The sequence below is a fragment of the Salvelinus namaycush genome, chromosome 20 (genome assembly GCF_016432855.1).
Source record: "Salvelinus namaycush isolate Seneca chromosome 20, SaNama_1.0, whole genome shotgun sequence".
Taxonomy (NCBI): domain Eukaryota; kingdom Metazoa; phylum Chordata; class Actinopteri; order Salmoniformes; family Salmonidae; genus Salvelinus; species Salvelinus namaycush.
In genome coordinates this window covers 44,870,236-44,891,539 of record NC_052326.1, presented here as the reverse complement: position 1 = coordinate 44,891,539, position 21,304 = coordinate 44,870,236, and the positions used below count along the sequence as shown (strand labels likewise).

Sequence of the window (21,304 nt, the reverse complement as noted above, 5' to 3'; positions counted from 1 at the left end):
GTTGTTTCTTGGTTAGTTTGGTTGGTTCTTGGTTAGTTAGGTTGGCTTTGTGCATGCTACCTGTGCTGTGAAAAATGTCTGTCCTTTTTTGTATTTGGTGGTGAGCTAACATAAATATATGTGGTGTTTTCACTGTAAAACATTTTAAAAATCGGACATGTTGACTGGATTCACAAGATGTGTATCTTTCATTTGCTGTATTGGACTTGTTAATGTGTGAAAGTTAAATATTTCTCAAAAATATTTTTTGAATTTCGCGCTCTGCCTTTTCAGTGGAATGTGGGAGGAGTTCCGCTAACGGAACCCCGTTGCCAGACAGGTTAAAACAGGTCAATATTCACAAAGCCAGACGGATTACCAGGACGTGTACTCAAAGCATGGGAAGACCAACTGGCAAGTGTCTTCACTGACATTTTCAATCTCTCCCTGACCGAGTCTGTAATACCTATATGTTTCAAACAGACCACCACAGTCCCTATGCCCAAGAAAGCGAAGGTAACTTTAAAAAAAAACATTTTTTTTTTAAAACCCTACTTTTTCGGAGGATAAATATCTTTGTTTTTTTACAGCTTTTTTGCTACATATACATACATTTTACATATACATTTTACATACATGGTACTTTCATATAAAGCAGTCACATAACAATAATACATAAAAAAACATAAGCTCTTTAAAATCAACCCTCAGCCACTCTCAGCCCATCCCACCTATCACCATAGACCACCCTCGTTTGGTTTCTGTGTGCCATACATTTTTCAATTGTGCTGTGATGTTTTACAAAAAAAAATGACCTTTCTAATCGTATATTATCCACAGATTGTGAGCTAAAGATGAAAACCTTTCCTATGAGAATTATTATATTATTTATTGACTGGCTATGGCTTTCCAAATAGCCCAACACTGATATTTGTAAAGTTAATTTTAGGTGCATGATTTTTTAACCATTCTTGAACCTGTGACAAGAGACAAGCTACATAGGGGAAATACCAGAATAAATGATCTATTGATTCTGTCTCTTCGCAACAAAATCTACAGAGCTGAGATTGTTGTATGCCCCATATATATAGCATTCTGTTGATCACAAGAATGTTATATGATCATTTTAATTAAAAGTGTTGAATCAAGTGTAGTTTTTTGTACCAGTTCATAAACCATGTTTAAAAAAAAAAAAATATATATATATATATATATATATATATATAGTGGGGAGGACAAGTATTTGATACACTGACGATTTGCAGGTTTTCCTACTTACAAAGCATGTAGAGGTCTGTAATTTTTATCATAGGTACACTTCAACTGTGAGAGACGGAATCTAAAACAAAAATCCAGAAAATCACATTGTATGATTTTTAAGTAATTAATTTGTATTTCATTGCATGACATAAGTATTTGATCACCTACCAACCAGTAAGAATTCCGTCTCTCACAGACCTGTTAGTTTTTCTTTAAGAAGCCCTCCTGTTCTCCACTCATTACCTGTATTAACTGCACCTGTATAAAAGACACCTGTCCACACACTCAATCAAACAGACTCCAACCTCTCCACAATGGCCAAGACCAGAGAGCTGTGTAAGGACATCAGGGATAAAATTGTAGACCTGCACAAGGCTGGGATGGGCTACAGGACAATAGGCAAGCAGCTTGGTGAGAAGGCAACAACTGTTGGCGCAATTATTAGAAAATGGAAGAAGTTCAAGATGACGGTCAATCACCCTCGGTCTGGGGCTCCATGCAAGATCTCACCTCGTGGGGCATCAATGATCATGAGGAAGGTGAGGGATCAGCACAGAACTACACGGCAGGACCTGGTCAATGACCTGAAGAGAGCTGTGACCACAGTCTCAAAGAAAACCATTAGTAACACACTCCACCGTCATGGATTAAAATCCTGCAGCGCACGCAAGGTCCCCCTGCTCAAGCCAGCGCATGTCCAGGCCCGTCTGAAGTTTGCCAATGACCATCTGGATGATCCAGAGGAGGAATGGGAGAAGGTCATGTGGTCTGATGAGACAAAAATAGAGCTTTTTGGTCTAAACTCCACTCGCCGTGTTTGGAGGAAGAAGAAGGATGAGTACAACCCCAAGAACACCATCCCAACCGTGAAGCATGGAGGTGGAAACATCATTCTTTGGGGATGCTTTTCTGCAAAGGGGACAGGACGACTGCACCGTATTGAGGGGAGGATGGATGGGGCCATGTATCGCGAGATCTTGGCCAACAACCTCCTTCCCTCAGTAAGCGCATTGAAGATGGGTCGTGGCTGGGTCTTCCAGCATGACAATGACCCGAAACACACAGCCAGGGCAACTAAGGAGTGGCTCCGTAAGAAGCATCTCAAGGTCCTGGAGTGGCCTAGCCAGTCTCCAGACCTGAACCCAATAGAAAATCTTTGGAGGGAGCTGAAAGTCCGTATTGCCCAGCGACAGCCCCGAAACCTGAAGGATCTGGAGAAGGTCTGTATGGAGGAGTGGGCCAAAATCCCTGCTGCAGTGTGTGCAAACCTGGTCAAGAACTACAGGAAACGTATGATCTCTGTAATTGCAAACAAAGGTTTCCGTACCAAATATTAAGTTCTGCTTTTCTGATGTATCAAATACTTATGTCATGCAATAAAATGGAAATGAATTACTTAAAAATCATACAGTGTGATTTTCTGGATTTTTGTTTTAGAGTCCGTCTCTCACAGTTGAAGTGTACCTATGATAAAAATGACAGACCTCTACATGCTTTGTAAGTAGGAAAACCTGCAAAATTGGCAGTGTGTCAAATACTTGTTCTCCCCACTGTCTATATTTCACCTTTATTTAACCAGGTAGGCCAGTTGAGAACAAGTTCTCATTTACAACTGTGACCTGGATAAGATAAAGCAAAGCAGTGCGACACAAACAACACAGAGTTACACGTGGAAAAAACAAACGTACAGTCAATAACACAATAGAAAAAGTCTATATATAGTGAAGTAAGATTAGGGAGTAAGATTAGGGAGTAAGATTAGGGAGGTAAGGCAATAAATAGGCCATAGTGGCGAAATAATTACAATTGAGCAATTAAACACTGGAGTGATAGATGTGCAGAAGATGAATGTGCAAGTAGAGAGCATTGGACAAGTAACCGAAAGGTTGCAAGATCGCATTCCCAAGCTGACAAGGTAAAAATCTGTCATTCTGCCCCTGAACAAGGCAGTTAACCCACTGTTCCTAGGCCATCATTGAAAATAAGAATTTGTTCTTAACCGACTTGCCTAGTTAAATAAAGGTAAAATAATTTTTTAAAATAAAAATACTAGGGTGCAACGGAGCAAAAAACCAAAAACAATTATGAAAACTGTTGTCCTGGTTAAAGAAGCAATAAAACTGGCCTTCTTTAGACTAGTGGAGTATCTGGAGCATCAGCATTTATGGGTTCGATTACAGGCTGTCACGCCCTGTAATCGGTCAGGGTGTGATTTGGGTGGGCATTCTATGTTCTTTATTTCTACGATTTATATTTCTATGTTTTGGCCGGGTATGGTTCTTAGTCAGGGACAGCTGTCTATCGTTGTCTCTGATTGGGAATCATACTTTGGCAGCCTTTTTTCCTTTTGGGATTGTGGGTAGTTATCTTTGTTAGTGGCACTATAGCCCTGTAAGCTTCACGGTTGTTTCTTCGTTTGTTGTTTTCTTGGCGACATTCTAATAAAAGTAAAATGTACGCTCACCACGCTGCACCTTGGTCTCCTTTCGACGACGGCCGTGACACAGGCTCAAAATGCCCAGAAACAAAGTACTTTCTTCTGAATCTCATCAGTCTATTCTTGATCTGAGAAATGAAGGCTATTGCATGCGAGAAATTGCCAAGAAACTGTGGATCTTGTACAATGCTGTACTGGCTCTAACCTGAATAGAAAGTGGAGTGGGAGGCCCCGGTGCACAACTGAGCAAGAGGTCAAATACAATCGAGTGTCTAGTTTGAGAAACAGATGCCTCACCTGGCAGCTTCATCAAATAGTACCCGCAAAACACCAGTCTCAACGTAAACAGTGAAGAGGCGAATCTGGGATGCTGGCCTTCTAGGCAGAGTTGCAAAGAAAAAGCCATATCTCAGACTGGCCAATAATAATAAAATATTAAGATGGGCAAAAGAACACAGACACTGGACAGAGGGACTCTGCCTAGAATGCCAGTCTGAGATAGAGACGGTGGCAGAAACATTATGTACAAAATAAGTTACAAATAACGTGAAAAAACACACACAATAGCACAATTGGTTAGGAGCACATAAAACAGCAGCCATCTCCTCATAAATTCTCCCTAAACCATAGAGAAAGAGGGCTCTGGATAGATAGCGCCCATTTTAGCATGGATAGTGTCATCACCTGGGTGGAACGTACTATGGGTTAAGAAAGGATCACAAAATTCCATCCAGGAGGGGTCATCCAATTCAATTAAACCCTGAGCAAACATTCCATAACTGCAGATGGCAGTAAATCACCAACCTTAGCTAGATACCTGTTCAGACTATACACACTCCAGCAGACTAGGTATGCACATTTCCAGTTTATTTACAAAATACCAATACACTCGTAAAAGTAGAAGAAGAAAACATTTACTACTTTAAAATGATGAAAAGCTCTCAATGGCGGCAGAGATACTGGATTTTATGATGAGAAGCTTGTGTCTCCGCCCTAACAACGGGATTTGTTGTCCACATAGCGGAACAGCAAGCTGTCAAGCTCCTGCCTATTCCTCTCTTTGGATTGGTGGACACATTTAGTTATTTTAATACTTTTTTGAATATTCGATGAGGGGCGTTGACGTCAACCGCCTGTAATCAGTGGAAAGTGAGATGCTATGAATATGCATAGACCGTCTCTAATTTCGAACTCCGATATAAAGCATTTTTTTCTCAAAGCTGCTGGGATGTCATGTGCATCACACTTATATCAGTACACTCGTAACAACCTAAGCATTACAAAACTTCTATTAGATCAAATAAGCGTCAGGTATCATAACAGCAATACATTATTATCTTGACTATATTCAACACTCTCTCATTGCCTCCCATACAAAAACTCCTTACTTGCTTAATAATGAATGATCTGCTTAACATGGACATGGACAGAACCCTATTGCTTCGCTTCTTACTCTCTGATGGTGCTGCCCGATGGTATAACTGAAGACGCCATTTGCCAGGATAGAACGTGTGCTATATTTCCATATCTATGCCAAAACCCACAGCCATAGAAGACAACCTCCCTGTTCCTCTGTGATACATGCAAGTCATCAGACCTTACAGTATGAAAGAGATTATTTTTGGAGATCATTTTTGAACTTCATATGAAAGACATTTTTTGAACTTCATATGAAAGACATTTTGAGGAGACCCACAGACTGGTTTATGTTGACTTAACATTGACAGATTATTTGGGAGTCACTTCCAAACACTTACATACTAAACACTTTGGTAATCCAGACTTTCTGGTCCTTAAAGATGTAATAATACATTTAATGCAAACATAGCATAAGTACAAGTAATGCACACCAACACAGGTTCTGTGGTAAGAATATTTACTACATATTGAATGGTCCAATAAGGCACACAACAACATGATCATGGGTAAAAGTCTTGACATCAGAAACAAACTGAATATGACAGAAATGCTTCTTTTTTTTTTACAAAATATAAAACTTCATGTTAATGGGAAATGATAAAATCCTTGTAAATCAATGTAAATAAGAATTTGTTCTTAACTGACTTGCCTAGTTAAATAAAGGTTAAATAAAAACAAAACAAAAAAACAGAATGGTACAAGTAGAGTGCAGTAACTGTCATATAACAGAGTCATATAACACTCCTCTTTATACAGTAACACAGTTCATGCTTTCCTTCTGTTCTGGATAATTCCAAATCTGTGAAAAAAGATACACAAATAAGATTGAATTTGATAACCTATGGAAAATGACTGAAAACAAATAACATCCATGTGTAAAATAGTTACATGCAACACAAACATACATAAAATCATATTAGAAAATAGCCAGACATATATACAGGCCAACTGTAGATGGTGCAGAGTGATGTCATCGTTACAGACAAACTTACCAAACTCAGAGCTCAAACCTCAGTTGACTTCCCAATGACTGCATTTTGAACCTGTGGGGAAAATTACCAGAACATCAGTTAATGCCTCCCATTGACATCACAGCATGATTCTTTTTTTTTAAAGGTCAACTTTTTTTTAATGCTTTATTTAAACTGTACAGATGTAGTTGGGGATAGAGATGAAGAGGGGAGACACAGGAGGAAAGGCGGACCTGGTGTCCGGTGCACAACATCAATGCATGGTTAATAACTTCTTGTCAATATGGGGGCGCTGTTTTCACTTTGTAAAAATTCGTTCCCAAATTAAACTGCCTCGTACTCAATTCTTGCTCGTACAATATGCATATTATTATTACTATTGGATAGAAAACACTCTCTAGTTTCTAAAACCGTTTGAATTATATCTGTGAGTAAAACAGAACTCAAGTTGCAGCTAACTTCCTGTCAGGAAGTGAGAAATCTGAAATCGGGCACTCTGTTCCAGGGTCAGTTTATTAATTTGCATGTAATCTATGAGTCGACATGCACTGCATACGATTTCCCCTAGATGTCAGTAAGCAGTGAGAATTGGAATGGTGTTGCTAGGCAGATCTGAGGCCATATAAAGGGTCTTGGAACGTGGGGTGCACTCTTTTCAACGTTCGTCATGGCGCAAGACAGACCTCAGGATGGCATTCTGAAAAGCTCTCGTTATAGGCCTTAGATATATCCGGCTCTGATTTTATTCGATATAGGTGTTAAAGACATCATAATGTAGTTATTTTAAACGGAGTTATATCAGTTTATATCAGTATATTGCGATTTTCGGATATTTCTTTGTGCTGCGTTATGAAGAGTTGGACACGTCTGGGCCACATAGCTAATGTTTGCTGCTAATTCCTAAGTTGAAGACGTCAATCTACAACCGAGCAACGATGATTCTGGACAAAGGACCACTTGCACAAGATTCTGATGGAAGCTCATCAAAAAGTAAGAACTATTTATGATGTTAATTCGTTGTTCTGTTGAAAAATGTAAAACTACTATTCCGCCATTAATTTCGGTGCGGTCTCGCTTTAACGCACGCTGTATGTCGTAGTAACGTTAATTTTAAAAATCTAACACAGCGGTTGCATTAAGAACTAATGTATCTTTCATTTGCTGTCCAACCTGTATTTTTTAGTCAAGTTTATGATTAGTTATTGATTAGATTAGGTGCCTCTCCCAAGATTTCTCCCGACATTTTGTTGGCAGCTTGGCTACTATTCTCATTGTATAACCACGATTTGTGCCGCTAAATATGCACATTTTCGAACAAACAATATATGTATTGTGTAATATGATGTTATAGGACTGTCATCTGATGAAGTTTTGAGAAGGTTAGTGAAAAACTTAATATCTTTTGCTGGTTTATTCGCTATCGCTAACGTGCATGAATCAATGCTGCTGTGTGGTTGGCTATTGTAGTAAGCTAATATAATGCTAAATTATGTTTTCGCTGTAAAACACTTAAAGAATCTGAAATATTGGCTGGATTCACAAGATCTTTGTCTTTCATTTGCTGTACGCTGTGTATTTTTCATAAATGTTTTATGATGAGTATTTAGGTAATTCACGTTGCTCTCTGTAGTTATTCTAGTTGCTTTGGTGAGAGTTGTGATGGTGGCTGCAATGTAAAACTATGATTTATACCTGAAATATGCACATTTTTCGAACAAAACATATGCTATAAAATAAATATGTTATCAGACTGTCATCTGATGAAGTTGTTTCTTGGTTAGTGACTATTTATATCTTTATTTGGTCGAATTTGTGATAGCTACCTATGCAGGAAAAAAATGGTGGAAAAAAAAGTTGTGTCTTTTGCTATGGTGGTTAGCTAATAGAAATACATATTGTGTCTTCCCTGTAAAACATTTTAAAAATCAGAAATGATGGCTGGATTCACAAGATGTGTATCTTTCATTTGGTGTCTTGGACTTGTGATTTCATGAACATTTTATTATATGATATCCCTGTGGCTTTAGGCTAGGCTATGCTAGTCAGCTTTTTTGATGGGGGGGATCCCGGATCCGGGTTTGTGACTCGTTAGAGGTTTAAGTGAACATATGACTTAGCCTAATAGCATGATATTCATGGGAAAATTAACAGCTCATGGTTAGTCTCAACACACACTTTGGGAGGCTCCTTAGTCAGGCCAGGTGGTTTGGGTGGGAGCGAGGGTGAGGTGGATTTTACTGTAGACCAGATGGGACTCTTAGCCTTGTGGAGGTCGTTGTCTTCAGGTCTACAGGCTAGAGGCTCCTTCAGGCTGACGATGGAGGCGCACACAGAGGAGGCAGAGCTGCTGAAGCCGCTCACGCTCTCTCCCGAAGACTCGGAGCTGTCCACTGGAAAAGGAAGGGAAACTTGAAGACTATTGTCCACATTCTAATCTGAAAGGATTGAGGGGCTGTATACACCAGGGTCGATATTCATAAACCATCTCAGAGTAGGAGTGCTTATTCATTCTGATTTAAAAGAATAAACTGATCCGCTTTGTGCCTGGCAGTTCTCTGTCTTTAGTTACGTCATATAGTAGAACATAGATCCCCTCTCATGTTAATAATAAAGCACACATGGAATTTATTGCCTGTCTGGCAAAAGCCAATTTGACCAGATTTGGTCTGTGTTGAGGCATCCACAGTAGCCAGACAGTAAAACAGACAGACCACACCCCCCTTCCAATTAATTTTGATCAAGTTAAAGCTAATTTAATACATTTCTTCACAATTTAAACACTAAAATGCTATTTTGAAAAAGGCGAAAACAAGCAACAAGCAATTGACTACAGCCATGACAACCTTTTGCTGCTGTCGTGTTTGTGACTTTTCATTAATGTGAAGACTGTTGTATTATCAAATACAATTCTCTGTGTAATTATTATTATGTGATTAAACTAATCATGTAAACTTTAATTAACTAGGAAGTCTGGGCACCACTGAATTCTTTTAATATATTCTCTATTTCCAAAATCGACTTCAGATATTTTCATATCTGATCAATTAGTCTTCTATTAATGTACCATTATTACCTCATCAGTTCTCATTACTGAACATCGCAAACCCTTGGATATCTGCACGAACCCTAGCCTAAATGATGAATCAACGATATACAAATTGGCTTAATTATTTATTTACTAACTAATTAAATTATCACAGAAATACATAAACAAACATAGTTATTGGTTGCTAACTCAATGCATTGATAAGTCCGTAGTGGGCTAAACCGGGATGACGGCTTGGTAGACAATGGAAAGGGGTGGAGACAGCGAAAGAGTGGGAGAGACAAAATGTATTCACTACACACAGTTGATTATTATATTAATTGAAATGCTAATCCTTTGCACATGAACGGCCTCTCACTCGAAAATAATTGCAATGTATATATTTACGCCCGTATGTCGTTGTTGTCTTCTCTGTTGGAATCGCCGGTCCGTCTGCTGGAGATTCAATTCATCAGAGAGTCTCTAGTTAACTTCCCCAGAAGTCACAATGTATTTCTTGGTTGTAGCTTTCTCCGCGGCTCTGGATAGTGTCTGTTGTAATGGATACGCCAGGCGGACAGATGGTCGTTGCATAGAATAGATACTTCCGCGGTTGTCGGTATTCTCATACTAGATTTACGTAATTTCCAGCTGCAGACTAGTAATACTACGTCTAGGATTTACTCTTATTCTGTAGTGATTGATAGTCTCAGAGTTTAACCATTTCCAGCCGTGTAGCCAACGCTACACGCTGTCTGGTCTCCGTGGCCTATAGAGTTATAGGTCTTAACCATTTCAACATGTAGCGTCAGCTCCATATTTTCTGGTCTGATGTAAATTTTGTCAGGAGCAGGTTTTATACACTTCTGAGGAAAGGGCGGTCCATGACGCCGACGTAATGTCAATGCCCACGTGGCCCCTGATTTGGTTAACTTTATATGAAAACACGTAATTTCTCATTTAGAACGTTAACATCACATTACATCTTTTCACAAATAGTTTCATGTTTAATCACATAAGTTTCACAATATTTAGATGTAAACCCCATAATTAAGAAGTGTACTCAACCAAAGACACAGTAATGTGTGTTTCCCGTCCTTCGTGAGATCACCAAATAAAACACACTCGTCATGACTGTCCTTTAAGTGTCCACAGACCACTCCCACATTCTCAAACATAGAAATATTGTTTAATTATTCAAACTTTTGATTTCCAAGGGTCTCTCTGTGTTCCACAGTTTACATTCCAATCTCGAACACTATAGAGCGTAGGGGCAGCATATTTTATGACATAAAACAGCTGACTTCCCGCTCTCCCCCTCTACGAGAGAGAGCACGCTGTAGAGCGGACCCACTGTAACATGATCCTTCAGATCGTCACAGGAGAGTCATGACATTCCCCCTCTACGAGAGAGAGCACACTGTAGCGGACCCACTGTAACATGATCCTTCAGATCGTCACAGGAGAGTTATGACACTGCTGTAGCTTCATTCCCCTCAGTCGATATTAGACTTATCATTCTACAAACATATAGCAATTAGCTGCTATGCACAAGTTTAGCACTAGGATTAAAAACTGCAGTTTAGTTTCATGTGAAGTCAAACAGCAGTTACCTAGCCATCTACAGCCATCTTCCACCTCTGCACTGTTTTAAGAGAAATATTGCGCTGTTGACATCAGATGCCTCAGCTTAATGCGAGGAAGAGAGTCTGACACATGAGACTTAAAGTGATAGTTCACCCAAATTACAAAATTACATTTGTTTCCTTACTCTTTAAGCAGGATTTGGACAAGGAAAGACAACCATTCATGCTTTGGTTTTCTTTACCTGGTTGGTGTCACCAAATGATAACTTAAGCATTTCCATCGAAAGACCAATACAAGTCAATATCCCTCAAATGAACATGCTTTACATTTCAAACATGCTACCTTCCTTATTAAAACCACTCACTCAGTAGATTCTGACTCCCGCTCTCCTGGTCCATGTCATTCTCCTCCAGGACGCCAGGGCGCTCCGAATACCCCCCTTGACCCCCAGCAACCCCCCTCAGCTTCGGGCCGCACAGGTACCCCCCCGTCGGGGAGGCCAGGGACCCTCTCCCCGAGGAGGAAGAGGAGTGGCTGCCGGAGGTTGATAAACAGCTCCCAGAGCCAAAGGAGTTTGGCCGCAGCACAGGAAACCTGCCCTGCAAGCCAGACGTCCCTGAGGAGGCCAACGCCTTGGATTCTGGGAGGGCCAGATGAGATCAAATTGTATGAGATGGGAGAGGACGGGATTGAGACAACTAGAGAATTGCCAAAGTAGGAACAACTAGGATTGGGCAAAAACATCTATGAGGGTGTGAAATTCTTAATCTGAATATCCATTCAGAGTCTAATTACAATATTAGATGAATTTGATGAATGAATGCGTAAAAGTAATGGGATGAATTGAATTCCAATGGAATTAAATTTGTCCTAATGTAATCTCTATAGTCTGCTATGGATTTGTACCTCTTCCCATCAGAGCACAGTTGACTGCCCTGTTATTGATGGCCGCGTCGCTAGGCTGGATATCCATGAAGGGCTTGTTCCCGATACCCATGAACACCCTCTCCTGCATATGGATCTCTGGAACAAACCAACCACAATAATAACATTTACCTAGATAAACTGTCACAGGTCAACCATTCATGGAGCGAGGCACAATATAATACCATAGACAGAAATAAGTAGACTGCAGGGCTCGCCAACCCTGATCCCGGAGAGCTACCATCCTATATGTTTTCATTCCAACCCTGATCCTGGAGAGCTACCATCCTATAGGTTTTCATTCCAACACTAATCTAGCGCTCCTGATTCTAATATTATTATTATTATTATTATTAACCCATACACCACCTCCCCCCAACTTTTATTTTATTTTATGTACATTCTACACACATTTTAAATGGCGCTTTTTTTTTACAGTAGTTACAGAGTAAGAATAAAGTAATTTGATACTTTGATAGTACTGATACATTATAGATAGTGTTTTCAGTCATAACTATTATAGAACATGAGCTTTTAAACCCACCCCTCAGCAACTTTCAGTCCATCCCACCTATCTCCATAAACCCACCCCTCAGCAACTCTCAGTCCATCCCAACTATCTCCGTAAACCCACCCCTCAGCAACTCTCAGTCCATCCCACCTATCTCCGTAAACCCACCCCTCAGCTACTCTCAGTCCTCCCACCATATCTCCGTAAACCCACCCCTCAGCAACTCTCAGTCCATCCCAACTATCTCCATAAACCCACCCCTCAGCAACTCAGTCCATCCCACCTATCTCCGTAAACCCACCCCTCAGCAACTCTTAGTCCATCCCACCTATCTCCATAAACCCACCCCTCAGCAACTCTCAGTCCATCCCACCTATCTCCGTAAACCCACCCCTCAGCAACTCTCAGTCCATCCCAACTATCTCCATAAACCCACCCCTCAGCAACTCTCAGTCCATCCCACCTATCTCCATAAACCCACCCCTCAGCAACTCTCAGTCCATCCCAACTATCTCCATAAACCCACCCCTCAGCAACTCTCAGTCCATCCCAACTATCTCCGTAAACCCACCCCTCAGCTACTCTCAGTCCTCCCACCATATCTCCGTAAACCCACCCCTCAGCAACTCTCAGTCCATCCCAACTATCTCCATAAACCCACCCCTCAGCAACTCAGTCCATCCCACCTATCTCCGTAAACCCACCCCTCAGCAACTCTCAGTCCATCCCACCGATCTCCGTAAACCCACCCCTCAGCTACTCTCAGTCCATCCCACCTATCTCCATAAACCCACCCCTCAGCAACTCTTAGTCCATCCCACCTATCTCCATAAACCCACCCCTCAGCAACTCTCAGTCCATCCCACCTATCTCCGTAAACCCACCCCTCAGCAACTCTCAGTCCATCCCAACTATCTCCATAAACCCACCCCTCAGCAACTCTCAGTCCATCCCACCTATCTCCATAAACCCACCCCTCAGCAACTCACAGTCCATCCCAACTATCTCCGTAAACCCACCCCTCAGCAACTCTCAGTCCATCCCAACTATCTCCGTAAACCCACCCCTCAGCAACTCTCAGTCCATCCCACCTATCTCCATAAACCCACCCCTCAGCAACTCTCAGTCCATCCCAACTATCTCCATAAACCCACTCCTCAGCAACTCTCAGTCCATCCCAGCTATCTCCATAAACCCACCCCTCAGCAACTCTCAGTCCATCCCACCTATCTCCATAAACCCACCCCTCAGCATCTCTCAGTCCATCCCACCTATCTCCATAAACCCACCCCTCAACAACTCTCAGTCCATCCCAACTATCTCCATAAACCCACCCCTCAGCAACTCTCAGTCCATCCCACCTATCTCCGTAAACCCACTCCTCAGCAACTCTCAGTCCATCCCAACTATCTCCATAAACCCACCCCTCAGCAACTCTCAGTCCATCCCACCTATCTCCATAAACCCACCCCTCAGCAACTCTCAGTCCATCCCACCTATCTCCGTAAACCCACCCCTCAGCAATTCTCAGTCCATCCCAACTATCTCCATAAACCCACCCCTCAGCAACTCTCAGTCCATCCCACCTATCTCCATAAACCCACCCCTCAGCAACTCTCAGTCCATCCCAACTATCTCCGTAAACCCACCCCTCAGCAACTCTCAGTCCATCCCACCTATCTCCGTAAACCCACCCCTCAGCAACTCTCAGTTCATCCCACCTATCTCCGTAAACCCACCCCTCAAATACTCTCAGTCCATCCCACCTATCTCCGTAAACCCACCCCTCAGCAACTCTCAGTCCATCCCACCTATCTCCGTAAACCCACCCCTCAGCTACTCTCAGTCCATCACACCTATCTCCATAAACCCACCCCTCAAATACTCTCAGTCCATCCCACCTATCTCCGTAAACCCACCCCTCAGCAACTCTCAGTCCATCCCACCTATCTCTGTATACCCACCCCTCAGCAACTCTCAGTCCATCCCACCTATCTCCGTAAGCCCACCCCTCAGCAACTCTCAGTCCATCCCACCTATCTCTGTAAACCCACCCCTCAAATACTCTCAGTCCATCCCACCTATCTCCGTAAACCCACCCCTCAGCAACTCTCAGTCCATCCCACCTATCTCCATAAACCCACCCCTCAGCAACTCTCAGTCCATCCCACCTATCTCCGTAAACCCACCCCTCAGCAACTCTCAGTCCATCCCAACTATCTCCATAAACCCACCCCTCAGCAACTCTCAGTCCATCCCACCTATCTCCATAAACCCACCCCTCAGCAACTCTCAGTCCATCCCAACTATCTCCGTAAACCCACCCCTCAGCAACTCTCAGTCCATCCCACCTATCTCCGTAAACCCACCCCTCAGCAACTCTCAGTTCATCCCACCTATCTCCATAAACCCACCCCTCAGCTACTCTCAGTTCATCCCACCTATCTCCGTAAACCCACCCCTCAGCAACTCTCAGTCCATCCCACCTATCTCCGTAAACCCACCCCTCAGCTACTCTCAGTCCATCCCACCTATCTCTATAAACCCACCCCTCAAATACTCTCAGTCCATCCCACCTATCTCCGTAAACCCACCCCTCAGCAACTCTCAGTCCATCCCACCTATCTCTGTAAACCCACCCCTCAGCAACTCTCAGTCCATCCCACCTATCTCCGTAAACCCACCCCTCAGCAACTCTCAGTCCATCCCACCTATCTCCGTAAACCCACCCCTCAAATACTCTCAGTCCATCCCACCTATCTCCGTAAACCCACCCCTCAAATACTCTCAGTCCATCCCAACTATCTCCATAAACCCACCCCTCAGCAACTCTCAGTCCATCCCACCTATCTCCGTAAACCCACCCCTCAAATACTCTCAGTCCATTCCACCTATCTCCGTAAACCCACCCCTCAGCAACTCTCAGTCCATCCCACCTATCTCCGTAAACCCACCCCTCAAATACTCTCAGTCCATCCCACCTATCTCCGTAAACCCACCCCTCAGCAACTCTCAGTCCATCCCACCTATCTCCGTAAACCCACCCCTCAAATACTCTCAGTCCATCCCACCTATCTCCGTAAACCCACCCCTCAAATACTCTCAGTCCATCCCACCTATCTCCGTAAACCGCCCTCTTATGATTTCCATGTGCCATATATTTTTTAACTGTGCTGTGATTCTTCACATAAATCCTGAACCTGTCTAATCGCATAGTATCTCCAGATTGTAAGTTAAAGATACATATTTTTCTAAAAGTAAAAGTATTGTTGTTGATTGATTGACTATGGTTTTTCAAATCTCCCAACAATGCTATTTGTAGGGTTCATTTTAGATAAATGTTGTGATTTTTCAGCCATTCTTGAACCTGTGACCAGAAACAAGCTACAAAGGGGCAATAACAAGTGATCCAATGATTCTGTCTCTTTGTAGCAAAATCTGCAGTTATATTCATAACATTCTGTTTGTGGCAAGAATTTTGTATAATAGTATGCTTTTAACCAAGAGTTGTTTTTCGTATCAATTCATAAACCATCTGCCACAGAATCGGCACATCGAAAATCTCTTCCTAACTATTTTGCAACCTGTATGGTGCCGATTTCTACATTTTGGTCCTCAAGTAAAACTGGTATATTTTTGTATTTACGTAAAATAAAACTGTGCCAATTTTGGTCTTTAATAATGGGCAAACAAACAAGTTCACTACACTCTACCCCTTCCACTTTCTGATTCTAATAATTAGCTGGTTAATAAACTGAATCAGGTTAGTTACAACTGAGGTTTGGATTGAAAACCTACAGGAGGGTAGCTCTCCAGGAACAGGGTTGGAGAGCCCTGAAATAGAGGGAGTTCATTATAGCCTTACCTATGTCCCAAAGGGGACGAAAACAAGGATTTAGTAAGCAAGTAATTGACCTACTAGGGGAGGAACACAATAAGAAAACTCAAACATAGAACCAACAAATCTATGGCTGTGTTCTAGTCTCAATCCCACCAGTGTGTCTTGGACATTATATCAGCGCTTACTATAGATCTTTGGTGCAAGAGCTTCCCGTCAAGACCCTCCCTTCTTCCACTTAGTCCTACAATCTGATTGGTTGCTTGCCAAGTAATGAGGGCTGTATACCAGATACCAGTAATCTGAAATTGCTTATTTTCATTGTCTGTTCCACATGACTACAGTTGAAAGTGTTGGTTTAATAGTCATTGCTTTATTCCATCAACTCTTTTCAGATCAGTGGTAGTGTGGGAAAATATAGTAGGTTAACCTCTGTGGCTGGATCTGAAAACTTTCCAAGCTGGCAAATCCTTTCTTCCACAGTCCTTGTGTTTTCCATTCCTCTCAAAGTGCATTGGAGGGGACGATTCATAGTCTTTCCATGGGACCGTCACCTCTAATGCCCTTTGAGAGGAATTGAGGAAATAAGAACAGAGCAAGCAAGGATTTGACTGCTAGTAATGTTTTCAAATACAGACCAGATCATTTTAGGACACGAGAGATCTGATTGGCTGATTAATCTCAGGGGTAACTCTGACCTCTGTTGTGTACAGCCTGCTCCCAGAGGATACGCTCAAGGTCTTTGGTCCAGGCAACCTTCACCTCTCTGTTCCCGGCCTGCAGGGTGTAAGTGTCCTGGGACTTCCTCCTTCTGAACCAGATCTCAAAGCACAGCCCGCTGTCCCCCGAATTGTGGGTCATCCCAATGTCAGAGGTCTGTCAGAACAGAAAACATGGTCTTTAAACAAACTACAACTTGTAAAAGGCTTATGAAGTGTTCATAAACCCTTTATAAGGCATATAAAGGACTATACGTGGATATAACAGTGTATGTATATTTTGAAAGTAATCAACCTAGACAGACAGGTTTCCTTCTCCATTTACAAACAGGGTATTTGTTAACGTACAGTGAATCATATACAGTTTTCCACGCAATAGAGTGGGCCTGGAAGTGAAACTTTTGGAGGGTAGCTACAGTAGCTCAAATTGGAAATTTCACATAATACTTTTCATGTGGCGCAAGGCCTCCACATGGCCCTTTTATGACGTAAGCATGTGTTTCAATGATTTCCAAGGAAAATAGTGTCACGCTGGTATAAATTATTATAAAGCTGCAGGAATGCGTAATATTTTTTTATTATTATACCCCAAATTACGGCGTGCCGTGTAAAGGCACGGGGACGAAGACCAAACAAACACTATACAAAACACAGGGTTGAAACCCAAACAAAAGAGCGAGGAGTACCTCGAATAAATAACACATGCGCACAATGATTTACAGATGGGACGAGACGCGTAATCATCTGCGCAATCCACAATGGCACGACAGCCAAAACACACAGCACAGGTACTCACACACACCAACGGACAATGAAACAATAATTGACAGCCCAATGGAAACCAAAGGGCACACTTATACAAATACCAATCAGTGGGAATAGGGGACAGGTGTGCGTAATGAAAGTTCCGGAGGGATCTGTGACAGGTAGCTTTAGCTCAAGATTCACATTGGGGTATATTGTGCTGTGTTTTGTATACCTGCATACCTTGAATGACTGTTTATATACATAAGTGTCGTTGCCCACGTCGGTCCTCTTAGTCTTGCTGAAGAGGACAAGGTCCTGGAAGAGGAAGATGTGGCGGAAACACTTTTTCTTTCTGAAGGACACCAGGATCTCGTCCTGACGAATCAGCTGCCCCTGCTCCTTCAAGTTGACCTACAGGAGAAGAGAAATTACATTGAGGGCAGGCTGTATTCTGTCAGGATGCATCTGTGGTAAGATGAACCCTTTTTAGTACATTGACATTTGACTGTATTGTAACGGATTTCCTCTTCGTCTGAGGAGGAGTAGCACGGATCGGACCAATGTGCAGCGCTGTAAGTGTCCATAATGAGATATTTAATAACTCAACAGAACACTGAACAAAATAACAAAAGTACAAACAAACAACCGAAACAGTCCCGTACGGTGCAAACACTAACACAGGAAACAACCACCCACAAAACACAATAGAAAACAGGTTACCTAAATATGGCTCCCAATCAGAGACAATGACTGACACCTGCCTCTGATTGAGAACCATACTAGGCCAAACACATAGAAAACTAACAACAGAACAAAACATAGAAAAACAACATAGAATGCCCACCGCAACTCACGCCCTGACCAACTAAAATAAAGACATAAAAAAGGAACTAAGGTCAGAACGTGACAGTACCCCCCCCCCCCCCCCAAAGGTGCGGACTCCGGCCGCAAAACTTGAACCTATAGGGGAGGGTCTGGGTGGGCATTTCACCGCGGTGGCGGCTCCGGTGCGGGATGTGGACCCCACTCCACCATAGTCTTGGCCCACTTATGTGGCGCCTTTGGTGTGGCGACCCTCGCCGCCGACCTCGGACTGGGGACCCTTTCAGCGGGCCCCGAATAGACGGGAGACTCCGGCAGTGCCGGACAGGCGGGAGACTCCGGCTATGCCGGACAGGCGGGAGTGAAAGGCGACTCCGGCGCTGCCGGAGTGACGGGCAGCTCCTGACTGACGGGCGGCTCAGGCTGCTCCGGACAAGAGGGAGACTCTGGCTGCTCCGGACAAGAGGGCGACTCTGGCTGCTCCGGACTAGAGGGCGACTCTGGCTGCTCCGGACTAGAGGGCGACTCTGGCTGCTCCGGACTAGAGGGCGACTCTGGCTGCTCCGGACTAGAGGGCGACTCTGGCTGCTCCGGACTAGAGGGCGACTCTGGCTGCTCCGGACTAGAGGGCGACTCTGGCTGCTCCGGACTAGAAGGCGACTCTGGCTGCTCCGGACTAGAGGGCGACTCTGGCTGCTCCGGACTAGAGGGCGACTCTGGCTGCTCCGGACTAGAGGGCGACTCTGGCTGCTCCGGACTAGAGGGCGACTCTGGAGGCTCCGGACTAGAGGGCGACGCTAGAGGCTCTGGATTAGAGGGCGTCGCTGGAGGCTCCGGACTGACGTCCTTCGTTGGAGGCCTCATGCCATGGATCCTCATCGGAGGCTTCGTGCCATGGATCATCACCGGAGGCTTCGTGCAATGGATCATCACCGGAGGCTTCGTGCCATGGATCATCACCGGAGGCTTCGTGCCATGGATTATCACCGGAGGCTTCGTGCCATGGATCATCACCGGAGGCTTCGTGCCATGGATTATCACTGGAGGCTTCGTGCCATGGATCATCAACAGAGGCTTCGTGCCATGGATCATCACCGGAGGCTTCATGCCATGGATTATCACTGGAGGCTTCTTGCCATGGATCATCACTGGAGGCTTCTTGCCATGGATTATCACTGGAGGCTTCTTGCCATGGATCATCACTGGAGGCTTCTTGCCATGGATCACCACTGGAGGCTTCATGCCATGGATCATCACTGGAGGCTTCTTGCCATGGATCACCACTGGAGGCGTCTTGCCATGGATCACCACTGGAGGCTTCTTGCCATGGATCACCACTGGAGGCTTCTTGCCATGGATCACCACAGGAGTGGAGAGACACACAGGAGGCCTGGCTCTGGGAGAAGGCACAGGACTCACCAGGCTGGGGAGACATGCAGGAGGGTTACTGCTTAGCACAGACACAGAACTCACCAGGCTGGGGAGATATGCAGGAGGCCTTGTCCTTGGCCGAGGCACCGGATGCACTGGACCGTGGAGGCGCACTGGCGGTCTCGAGCGCAGAGCTAGCACCACTCGTCCTGGCTGGATCCCCCCTGTAGCCCGGCAAGTGCGGGGAGTTGGAACAGGCCGCACTGGGCTGTGCTGGCGAACTGGAGACACTGTGCGTAGGGCTGGTGCAGTATACCCCGGGCCGAGGAGACGCACTGGAGACCAGATGCGCTGAGCCGGCATCATCCCTCCTGGCTCGATGCCCACTCTAGCCCGGCCGATTCGAGGAGCTGTGTGTGCGCACTGGGGACATCGTGCGCTCCCCCGCATAACACGGTGCCTGCCCAGTCACTCTCTCGCCACGGTAAGCACGGGGAGTTGACTCAGGTCTCCTACCTGAGTCCGCCAATCTACCCGTGTGCCCCCCAAAAACATATTCTGGGGCTGCCTCTCGTGCCCGTTACCTCGCGCCAATTCCTCGTAGTGGCGCCGCTCCGCTCTAGCTGCCTCCAGCTCCTCTTTCGGACGGCGATACTCCCCCGGCTGTGCCCAGGGTCCTTTGCCGTCCAAAATTTCCGCCCATGTCCAGGAGTCCAGAACCCTCTGCTCCTGGTTACCACGCTGCTTGGTCCTTTTCTGGTGGGTGGTTCTGTAACGGATTTCCTCTTCGTCTGAGGAGGAGTAGCAAGGATCGGACCAATGTGCAGCGTGGTAAGTGTCCATAATGAGATATTTAATAACTCAACAGAACACTGAACAAAATAACAAAAGTACAAACAAACAACCGAAACAGTCCCGTATGGTGCAAACACTAACACAGGAAACAACCACCCACAAAACACAATAGAAAACAGGCTACCTAAATATGGCTCCCAATCAGAGACAACGACTGACCTGCCTCTGATTGAGAACCATACTAGGCCAAACACATAGAAAACTAACAACAGAACAAAACATAGAAAAACAACATAGAATGCCCACCCCAACTCACGCCCTGACCAACTAAAATAAAGACATAAAAAAGGAACTAAGGTCAGAACGTGACACTTATTGTAACGGTCGTCGTAATCCTCCTCCTCGGACGAGTAGGAGAGGCGAGAAGGATCAGACCAATATGCGGAGTGGTTTGTGTCCATGATTATTTATTAACAAAATAAACGGAACACTCACGAAACAAAATGACCAAAGAGAAACGAGCCGACAAACAGTCCCGTGTGGCACGAATACAGACACGAGATACAACCACCCACAACCACACACGTGAACCCCGGCTGCCTAAGTATGATTCTCAATCAGGGACAACGATTTACAGCTGCCTCTGATTGAGAATCATACCCGGCCGAACACAAACAACCCGACATAGAAAAATAACACATGGACAACCCACCCCAACTCACGCCCTGACCAACCAAATAAATACAAGATAAAGGAAAAACAGGTCAGGAACGTGACACTTATACTGTATTCATCCCCTGATAGGAATAAACTAAGAAGTGTTTTAGGTTCCGAACGACCTCACGAATGTGGTAGATCAATGTTATTTGGGTTAGGTGGGTAAATGATTTGGCCAAAGT

The 21,304-nt window shown here is 44.1% G+C and overlaps 1 protein-coding gene across 1 annotated transcript in view; it reads right to left on the bottom strand.

Annotated features, from left to right (window-relative positions):
- Positions 1–5,544: 5,544 nt before the first annotated feature.
- Positions 5,545–21,304, bottom strand: part of LOC120065401 (pleckstrin homology domain-containing family G member 4B-like) — a 73,976-nt gene continuing 58,216 nt past the window's right edge. The window contains exons 18-24 of the mRNA XM_039016385.1: positions 17,658–17,828; positions 16,650–16,827; positions 11,585–11,701; positions 11,043–11,318; positions 8,242–8,456; positions 6,088–6,138; positions 5,545–5,894 (exon numbers count right to left, since the gene is read on the bottom strand). Coding sequence (XP_038872313.1) covers positions 6,100–6,138; positions 8,242–8,456; positions 11,043–11,318; positions 11,585–11,701; positions 16,650–16,827; positions 17,658–17,828 — 996 coding nt within the window. The 3' untranslated portion in view covers positions 5,545–5,894; positions 6,088–6,099. The remainder of the gene's footprint in view (positions 5,895–6,087; positions 6,139–8,241; positions 8,457–11,042; positions 11,319–11,584; positions 11,702–16,649; positions 16,828–17,657; positions 17,829–21,304) is intronic.